Source organism: Cryptotermes secundus, unplaced genomic scaffold (assembly GCF_002891405.2).
Source record: "Cryptotermes secundus unplaced genomic scaffold, Csec_1.0 scaffold428, whole genome shotgun sequence".
NCBI classification, from domain to species: domain Eukaryota; kingdom Metazoa; phylum Arthropoda; class Insecta; order Blattodea; family Kalotermitidae; genus Cryptotermes; species Cryptotermes secundus.
This window is the reverse complement of record NW_019720711.1, coordinates 1,590,280-1,601,275: the sequence shown is the minus strand read 5'-3', so window position 1 is coordinate 1,601,275 and position 10,996 is coordinate 1,590,280. Positions and strand designations below refer to the sequence as shown.

General features: G+C 39.2%; 1 protein-coding gene across 5 annotated transcripts in view; it reads right to left on the bottom strand.

Moving 5' to 3' along the window:
• Positions 1-2,484: 2,484 nt before the first annotated feature.
• Positions 2,485-10,996, bottom strand: part of LOC111871774 (fibronectin type-III domain-containing protein 3a) — a 227,393-nt gene continuing 218,881 nt past the window's right edge. For all 5 annotated transcript variants that reach the window (XM_023865103.2, XM_023865112.2, XM_023865095.2 and 2 more), the window contains 2 exons: positions 9,789-9,980; positions 2,485-7,955 (listed from right to left, as the gene is read on the bottom strand). In XM_023865103.2, the coding sequence (XP_023720871.1) occupies positions 7,827-7,955; positions 9,789-9,980 (321 nt within the window). In that variant the 3' untranslated portion in view covers positions 2,485-7,826. The remainder of the gene's footprint in view (positions 7,956-9,788; positions 9,981-10,996) is intronic.

Genomic DNA, 10,996 nt, shown 5'->3' with positions numbered 1-10,996 from the left:
ATTATGCCACAAAACCTAGCCACAGATTCAGCATATTATAATTGCAGGACAATGAAGAAATTCCATGATGGAATTTTGACACCACATTGCTACTGTTACCTGTGGCAAAGCAAGCAATGATTGTGTTTTTGGAATGTAATGTCGTGTAGTTCAGTAAATAGGTACTGTTATTTAAGATGAATATGCCGCCACCATCATCAAGTTGTTAGTCACCTACCATGAATATGGAAGCAGGACATTCCTTCAAAACATTGCCATCCATTTACCATTGCATAAAACTACACAAATCACATCGCAAAAGACCATAAGCTTAACACTCAGAGCCATATCATCAAAACCTCATACAATGATTACAGATCTTATCTATGAAACAAAAAGATGCTCTTGTTTTACACAGCCAACTGACATGAAGAACTCTGTATTTCTAACAAAGCATGCATACGTGGTCTGACCGTAAGGTTTGTGAACTCATCGCAGTAGAAGTGCTACACACCTCATTGCTGAATATCACTGCAGTTGCCTTCAAAGTACTCCCCTTTGGGAAGATATGCACCAATGCCACCCTTCAAAACAATTTTGGAACTGGTTTTGTGGAATTGACTTCAGAGCTGCTGCTGTATTACTCCTGATGTCATCAATGTGACCAAAATGCCTTCCGTTCAATATTTCCTTTATCTTCAGGAACAGAAAAAGAGTCATTGCAGCTAGATCCAGCGAATAGGGAGGGTGTTCCAGCAGCTATTTGTTTACTAGCTAAAAACTCCCTCACGTACAGCGCCGCGTAGGCAGGTCCTTTGGGATCATTTTTGCACACACCTTCCTCATGTCAAAATATTCAGTTAAGATTTTCCTAGCTGTTTCTCTGTGGATGTTTGCTTGCTCTGCCATGCTCCTGACAGTCACCCATCGAGTTTCACGCACAATTTTAAGAATTTTTGCAATGTTTTCTTCAGTTCTGCTCATAGCTGGCTGTCCTGACCTCTCTTCATCAGTGACACTTTCTCCTTCCTCAGAAAAACGTGCCACCCACTTGTAAACTGCTGTTTTCTTCATAGCATTATCCCTGTAAACTTGTACTAACATCTCTCTGAATTCGCTTCCACTCTTTGCCAAGTTGAACAAGAATTAATGTTCATTTGTTGCTCTGCTTTAAGCTGTGAGATTCTCGCAATGACACATCAAAACACATTCAGACAGTAACAGATGCCACTCAGAAAGAGAATGCCATAGAACAACACAGCTGTGAAATGCTGATATGCCAGTGTCATCAAACCATAATGAGGTTTCTGTCCACTGCTACCATGGCAAGCACATGGTGAGTTCGTGAACTTTACTGTCAGACCTAGTAGTCACGAATACGTAAAGTTTTAAAGTCACAGGATAGAGTTTTGATGTGAATGGCAATCCCACAGTTTTAATGTAAATATTGCATTCAGTGGAGATTAAAGTGGACTTTAATATTTCATATGCTTTTAAGAGTTCTGAACTGTTTTGTATGTTGGGTCTTGGCATTGTTTACCTTACTGTATCATACTTCAGAGCCCGACAAAATGACATATATCAGCCTTCCTGATTTTGGAAGCAGAAATGTGCAGATCTATCTCTGTTAGTAACATACATAAAACTTGTAAAGTAGAGAATTTCATATAAATTTTATACTTCTAACCATTACATGAAATTCAAGAGTGTTAATATTCATGGAAACATTTGCAATGTTCATACAATTACAACAATTTCATGCTTTATTCTTAATTCCTTCATGCTGGAATACTGAATCTGCCTCACACATGAAGATTGTATGTGTTCTCGTCAACATCAAGATAAACTAGTAAACTCAAAATGTAACCTTTATTATATCACATTGTAATCAAAAGACATCCAAAATCTTATTCTCTGAATATTCAACGCCTGCTTTGTGGATCATGCACTGAAAAATAACTCCCACCACTATTAATTTAAATGTGTATGTCAAGAAGGTCCTTGAAATGCCAACACAAGGGACTAGTGTAGGGGAAATAACAGGTAAGAAAATTGGAAAAATAATCCGTGGCTTTATCTGCAGGCAAACTATACCGACCGAGCAACCGCTACTTGTCAGCGAAATTAGTGCCAACTTTAGCAGATAGAGGGTGTCATGTGGTCAGCGCAACGAATCCTCACAGTCGTTTATTTTCGGTTTTATAGACCGGAGCCGCTACTTTTCCATTCAAGTAGCTCCTCAGTTATCCTCATGAGGCTGAGTGGACCCCGTTCCAGACCCGCTACTTCTCAGAAAATCTGGTATCGCAGGGAATCGAACCTGAGACCTCTGGACCTGTAGCCGAACTCTGACCACTAGACCACAGAGGCAGTCAAGAAAACTGAAACTAATGAAAAGTCTACTGCATATTATGCACTGGTATTAGCAGAAGCAGCAGCAAGAATCACGATCAGAGTAGTAGTAGTAGTAGTAGTAAAATAATAAAATACTAAAAATAACAATAATAATAATTCAGCCAGTATTTATATAGGAAATGCAATTGTAACAACAATAAAAATAATGTATAATGTTCATTATTACATAAGCACAAAATAACAGTATGAAATATTCTGCTTTCCAACCATGATACAATTTCTTCAATTTTTCTTTCCTTGAAAAATGATTACATACAATAATATGATCCAGTAATAAACTAATTTACTATAAATTTCACTGAAATAATTTAATACCTTTGTAACCATATATATTATATATATATTTATTATAGATCTAGTAATTATGTACAAATCAAACCTTACTTCTGACAGGCAATGCCATTATTGTGGGAGGGATACCTGAAAACCTAGGTAACCCACCATCACAATATAATGCTGCTTTGAGGAACAAAGACAATACACTGCAGAATGTACAGAACATAATGAGTCACTTTTAGCCCCGTTAAATTAAGGCATACCTACAAATTTACAATGTTCATACACAACATACACATGGAAACAAATGTAATCTTATGTCCAATTTATGAAGGTTATACCTAAAAATCAATCACATTCTTCATGTCATATTAAAAATACAATTGTTTCATGCTCCTTGCTTATAGCCGATAGAATTCATTACCACACTATTAAATTATTAGGTACACTGGCAATAGAGATTTAGCACCACAGACAATACCTGTCTCATAACATGTTTTAAAACAGAGCAGAATACTTGAACACGTCCCATAACCCCAAGAAAGGAAGAAAATTTATTATGGTGTAAGATGCAAAAATAACCTGCCAATACTATAAAAAGGCTGGATAAACATTAATTATGAATATTCAGACATCTGTAGTCTATTACTTATGATGCAATTAAATCCACACAGTTCCTAACAGACTGCATCAGCACTATATGGTATTATTTAACGGCATGGCAATGCCATATTTCAATTAAAATTAAATATTATGTAAATACATACAGGTTGTTACAAATAAAATGAAGCAAAAGGCAAAAATTGGCTCTGGTCAAAAGATAAGGCTAGCAAGCACTTGTAGAGAAGGGAGAACCATGAAGTTGTCCGTGCATGTAAGTAATTAAGCACTGTGTCATGAATACACACGGGGAAGTAGATGTATAGAGCCACATGTACTTGACCTTGGCACCGATTGGAAGTGAGTGGGAAAGTGTGTTTCATAGCCTTCATTTGTCAGTTCTGCCCTATACTTTCAGATGGCCTTACAAGTAATGAAAATTCATCATACTTCACACGAATGCATGTTAGGTGGTGATGCTGCCGCTGCTGTCTACAATACCTTTCAGGGTACATGCCACTTTGACAGGGAACCTTGAAGTAAAGTCCTGTGTGTTCAATGATATCTCTGGTATGATGAATTAGCAGAAATGTGTTAATTACTTGCAGTTACGGGTTATAAATGTTTACTAAATCCAATTATCAATCCAAACCCCGTGCCCAGTCACTAACACGTGATAACTATGACGAACTCAGGACTCTTGTTAAATGTCACAGCATGTATCAAACCCACTCAAGAAATGAAACGAGACCCAGTCACAAGGAGATGAAAGCCCAGATGGGTTCTCTCAACTTTCAGATGGATATCAACCTAGAAAAGATGGAGGTCTGCCTATAACAGGCAAATCCTACCTCAAAAAGACAAGAGGTCACAATAAAGGCCAGTCGGGAACAAATGACAGCCAAAATTAAGGCTGGCCTGAAGAAATGAAGGCCACAGCGAGGGCCAGCCACAAAAAGTTGGAGGCCAATCAATAAAAGATAGAGGCCATAGTGGAGCACTATAAAGAGACACCAAATGTAAAAGCCACTCACCTTAATGGCCCAGTGGACCAGGCTTCCAATGTTCTACGTGGAGATCCTAAAAGAGCGATGTGCAGTGAAACTAATGGGGCACCTGAGAACCAATATGGGGACCAGCACCTGGTTGTAGCCTATCACACACTGCTGAAAATGCAGACCAAGACGATGGTGAGTCCCTGCATGAATGCCTTTCCGACACTACAAGAGGACCACGTTAATATGGGAACAGGCAAAGCATTCATCCATGGCTTAAGAGAATGAAGCCTAAAATGGCAGTTACTTCTGGAGGTGAGATAACACTCCACGAGGTTCTGGAAAACGAGTGATAGATCCCCTCCCAAATGAAACAAGAGACTACTGATAGCTTACGTGCTGGCACTGCAGGAGCACCAGCATTTTCAAAAGTTGTGCCCATGAAACTGGAAAAAAACATTGGAGTCAGTGCAATGGTACCAATGGTGAGGACGATCACAGATGTCAAAGGCATGTCCCCTTGAAGAATATATGGCGATATGTCTGTAGACTACATGGGGCTAACAATCTCAAGGAAGCAGCAATGCAACATGAAAGCCAGAAGACAACCACTGCTGCACAAGCAACAAATATGTTTCCACATCAACAAATAAACATGCAGCAGCAAGGGAATTGTTGTGAAGTCTACATGCAACAGTAGAGGAAACGCCACTACCTAGCAACGGTCAATGGTGATTACAGCACACTGTAATGATTTGTTAAGTGTTCAATAAATCCAACTATCAACCTAAATCCCGTGTCTAGTCACAATGTTGAAAATACAGAATGTCTAGTGACTTCATGCCAGTACTTGAAAGATCTTATTTGTGAGGTCATTCTCAGTCAGAAATGACATATGGACATGGGTCTCATTCTCATTGGTTCTGGAATTATGGATGCTTTCTGTTTAGTGTGAACAGGCATGGATGTTTTCAAATGGAAGTGCGCTTATCAGCAGTACTCTAGCTAGTGCAGCATATAGTCAGGTTAGGTATGTGCATTGTATCAGACTGTTACAGTGTTATTAAATGTAACTGTGAATGTGCCATTTACATTTTTGAATGAAGAAGGCAATATACATGCACTTTATATACAGTATTTGCAATGGCAACACAGACGCTGCAGTTGAAGAATACTGGCACAATTTCCACAGCAAACAATCCGAGACTGACCTGTGTTTAGTACATTTCATCAACAGTTGCATGAAAGTGGCTCAGAGATGAATGAGTCATTTGCTGAACATTCAATGTGTTGGTGTGTGGAAGAGGAAGATGATATTATTCAAACGACACACCACAATCCATGTGTTAGTACTTGAGAAACTTCTGCCTGCCTCCACGTCTCACATATGAGTGTCGGGCAAACATGACACAACAAAGGACTGTATCCAAAACGTACCTAGCAAATACAGCACCTTGAACGTGAGAACATGCGAAGAAGGCAGGGCTTTTGCCACTGGTTTGTTGCACACCCATGTATGCATCATTCCAGTTTATTCACTGATGAAACATAATTTATCACTACCAGAAGGATCTCCCCATTTGCAGGACCATGAAAATCTACAAAGAATACTGTAGTATTACACATCAAACACCAGTTTTCTGTAAAATGTGTGGTGTGGTATTATTGAACACCTCATTGGGACATATGTCTTACAGGAAAGCTTAACAGATGGCAATTACACTATTTTTTTTTTTGCAAAATGAATTGCCAACTCGCTATGCGAACATAATTACTGATGTACTTCCAGCATGGCAGACCACCCCAACTTTTCAACAGGTGTGATGCTGTACCTGAAATAGTAGATCCCTGACTGGTTGACTGCGATGATCTGCAGAACTGGCAGCCAGTCAGCAGACATCTCTCTGCTGGATTTCATATTCTTACATGAAGAACACGGTATTTGAACTCACAATGAACAGAAGAGATGCTTGAATGACCGCGATACTCTGTTGTATGTTCCATGGTCAAACAAGTCAGACTATGCACCCAAACTGAAGGTGGCCATTTTGAATATTTATTAAACTGAATTGTACTTTAATCTTTTCTTTTAATAAAATTTAATTACAGCTTTTCAAATCATCCTGAATTTCAAGTACCCATATTTCTGTAACCACTGAGAACTGGACCCAGGTTCATATGACACTTAGGAATGGGAATCACCTCAGAAATAAGATCCTGGAGTACTGACACTTTTAATACAGTGACTTTCCAATGACGACGCACCCTTGAAGATATTTTTGACAATATATAATGGAATTATTGCCTGCTATAAACATGCAGCATAGGCAAATATGCTTTATGAAAAAAGTAATTTAGTACATGACAGATGCAAACAAAATAGTTTCCATACACAAATATATTAACATTAAGTTAGGCCTGATATATCCAAATCTCAAATACTAATCATAATAATCATCTCATTCAACACCTCCTTCACCTGTCATTCGGCAAATAATGAAACAATATCAAAATTTAATCTGAATTCTTACAAATAATAACAATAGTAAACAACCACAGTCAAATTTGACCATATTACAAAACATACTGCAGGAAAATGCTGACATTTTTATCAACCATACACTTCAAGCAGGCACTGGGTTCACTGGTTAAGTTAAGAGCATGTGCTATTAACAGAACCACCACTCATGAGCCAGGTGCAACCAGAGTTCCACACCCACACCACATAATGACAATGGTCTATGGAACTGTAGAAACAACATTATATGAGCAAAAGCAAGACACTTAAAGCTGTATGCCTTATGTAATATCCAAGAGTTAGTTCTTTGTCTGATGAAAGAATATGGAAAATATATGGTAAAATGGAAACATTGGTATACCAGCACAAATTTCATGGATCCTTTTCGTGAATGGAATTGAAAAAACAAATCTATAAAAATTTTGGAAGTTATATGAAGTCTGTTCTTCATGAGAGATATAATTGACATTTGACAGTGGCACATGAAATTCAGTTACATAACTTATGGTCATTTATAAACTGGAAATTGTAAGTTACATTTTACCCTTCTTCCAAAGACTGACTCATTGCTTATCACTGGATACGGTGACAACAGCTAAGCATTGAAGTTTGTTCCTTCTTAGCACCAATCACGGTTCACAACACACCACTCGTCACTTAGTCACAACTCACAGCAATGTCATGATAACACAATTCAGTTGAATGAATTTAGTTAAAGAATTAAATGGAAGTGACATGAGTGCCCAGAAAGGATAAAAATGCCATGTACCTTGTTTATTTGTAGCTATTAGTTTAATAAACTTTACCAACACTTTCTAAGCCCACACCTTCAGCTTCTCTCTCTCCCTCCCTCTGTCACTAATAGTACAACAAGCCCTGGTTGGAAAGCAGTTAATAATAATAATAATAATAATAATAATAATAATAATAATATAAAATGGTCCATGAAGAAAATAAAGATAAAAATATATGTGCTATCATGGTTAATGTGGAATATCAGGGGTGAATGCAACATGGGAGATACGTTGCTTCGCTTTAGCCCTTCATGGCGCTGCTTTGCTCCAGTGAATCACTTGCTGCATCACCACAGCTGTCAGCACGGCAAATAGAGTAAAGCCGCACAGAATGATCAATGCCCACTGCTGATCTGTCAGTGGCTTCCTCTCAGTTACCTAAAATGATGAGTAAAAACAACACTGCTGTAGTATAGGTTAATTATGTACCTACATTCCACAACCAGCCATCCAAGCAACTTACTTTCTTCCTGATATGCTAACAGTCACATAGCTAGTCATGAAATTCCCCAACTTTCATAGAATATGAAGGGTTCTTGGCCATGCCATGGATCAAGCGGTTAGTCACCGGCTTCCCACCACATCGGCCCAGGTCTGGTCAAGTGGGATTTGTGGTGGAAAAGTGGCACTGGGGAAGGTTTTCTCCGTGTGTACTTCAGTTTTCCCTGCCAATCTTCATTCCACCAATTGCTCCACAATCGCCCTCACCTATCATCTGGGTCTGATGCACAATAGACCACTGTAGGTCGCGGTGCAAGGGCCAAGAAGGCCTACTCCTCATACATTCATCATCTGAGGCTGGTACAATAAGCCAGAAGTGGCCACAGTACAAGGGACTTAGTCCCACCCCACCAGCAATAAGAAAATAAATAAAAATAACACTGCACAGACCTCAGAGAACGGCAAATAACACCCCAATCTCCCATTTTAATAGAAGAGGCATAGAGAGACAAACCTCAGCAGTTTAAAATTTTAAATATTAAGAACATTAGTAATGTATTTTCAACTTAAACACCTTTTAACTTAATTACAAATTTTTATACAAAAGTTAAGTGTGTGTACTACAATCTATATAATAGTAGTTCCTTAACATGTTGCTACTGCCTTCTGAAGATGGTCACAACTGCCTGAAACATGTAGAGGCATTATATAAATATATACTGAGTCACACTGGATGGCATTGTCAAATCACTTTATAATATTGTGACATGTTGCGCAACGGAGGACCCTACCTCCCCAGCGGCACGTGGCGGTAACGTAACGCTCCCTCCCCCCTCCACGGTGACGTAAGACGGCACGAGGTAACAGCGTTGCTAGGCTATATGCAAACACGGTGACGCGGCACCGCTTCCTACTGTGATGTGGCGGGAGACCCTAGCAACAGCGAACGGAATAAAAGCCGGCTGAGCAGCAAGCGAGAGCCAGTGTGTTATCAACAGTTCTCGAGGCAGCATCCTGCGAGTGTGCGATAACTAAGAAGTCAGCGAGCGGAAGACTTATTGTGTGCTTTCGAGACTTAGTGAGTGCTGTAGTACAGTTATATTTGGAGTGTGCAATTCAGGGAGATTTGTATAGCTCCCGCGTTATTAGTACGTAAAGACTTTGGTTGTAGGGTTTGTAAAGTGTGGAAACCTGCAACTGTGTTATAACTAACTGTAGCCGTGATTTGTANCCCCCGTAGAGCCAATGAGGTCGGCCCCCAGTACCTTGATGCTTCCCCTATCCACCAGAGGCACTGGAGACAACTTGGGCAGGAAAGGGCCTGTAATTTAGCTCAGAGGTCTCCAAGAGACATGAGGTTCTTTTACGTGCCGTAAATCTATGACACGGGACATACGGCTTAAAGTCCCTCCCGGAGGACTTGTTCCCTCAATTTTTCCGCCCTTAAAAATTCCACGACCTCCGCTGGGTTTGAACCCGCGTACCTTGAGTCATGAGGTGGGAACGTTACCCCTAGACTACGGAGGCCGCTTTATAATAACAAGAATATCTACTTTGGAGACACTTGCAGAACAGTAAGGAATAAACTGAGAAGTGTTCTTATTTGTGTTGATAAGTATCATTATGAGACATAATTCTGTAAAACTTGTTTTGGGGGGGAAGCTGTTGTGACTCATCTCCTCACTAATTTTCAACTTATTACAAGCCTCATCATTTACAAGAGAATCAGATATTAGGAGTTATTCCCAGAACTTCTTTCACTATACTAACCTGCACAAGAGCTGTTTTCGTAGCTGTGGTTGTCACTAACTCTGGCATCAAAGTGGAAAAGGTTGATGGTGGAGAATATGCACCAGGTAAATTTCCGATATCTGCTTGCCTTACAGGACAAACCCTAACATTGTAGTCTGCACCTGATTCGAGGTCATTGAGTTGCACTTTGGTCTCAGCTCCTCTGTACACCTGCAACATAAGAAGCTTCTTCAACATCTCCTCCTTGAAAGGCATCAGCACCACAATACTAAAAATTACATCTTAATGTATTGAAATCTGGAGGGAACATTTTTGGATTTTGTTGGACGGTGGTGTCATCACACACAATGTTTAATCATTAAACTCTTCAAGTTTTTTGCTATGCATACTATCTTATGGATAAAAATGTTTCAAGATATTCTTCAGGTAAGAATAAGTTATTTCTGTTTTTTTCTTTAAATTCCCTTAGTGGGGGGTGGAGTCAAACTGGGTCCACTTGGCACAGCAGCCACTGATTGGTCTATTGTAGCCTGTCCCGGGTGATTATGATGATTGAGAATTTGGTGGAATGAAATTTAGCAAGGAAACTGAAGTACTTGGCGAAAACCCACCCCAGTGCCACTTTGTCCACCACAAATCCCACTTGACCAGACTCAGGAATGAACCCGGGCCACCGCGGTGGGAAACCAGCGACTAACCACCTGAGCTATGGCACGGCCTTATTTCAGTTTACTAAAAATGAAGGAGTTAAAAATCAGTTTTCTTAATTAAGTCTAGTTTTACTTTAATTATTATTTTGTGTTTATCTTTTGTATATGACATTAAGAGTACTCATATATGTACATGCAAATTTCCCAAAAAAATGTAAGGCGCCTAAAGTTTTCTGAAGCATCAACATGCCTGGAAGGACCAAAACCATAATTTCATGCACATACATAGGCTACTCAACAGCAAATATGAAGAAGCACAAAACAGTGTAGAAAAAAATGTTCCAATAAAAATGAAAAATGATACCAAGCAGCTTCAACACAGGAACAACAAAAGACGATCCCCCGGCATGGGTACTGTGCATAATACAATCATACAAAATATATTAAAGTATGACATCCAGAGTTATGGAGAATACTCATCACTATTTAGTGATGCAAAATTAAGGAGACAACTCTTAATGAACCAGGAGTCACAGCAAATATTAAACATTTAAGGATATTTTACTTTATTTATCA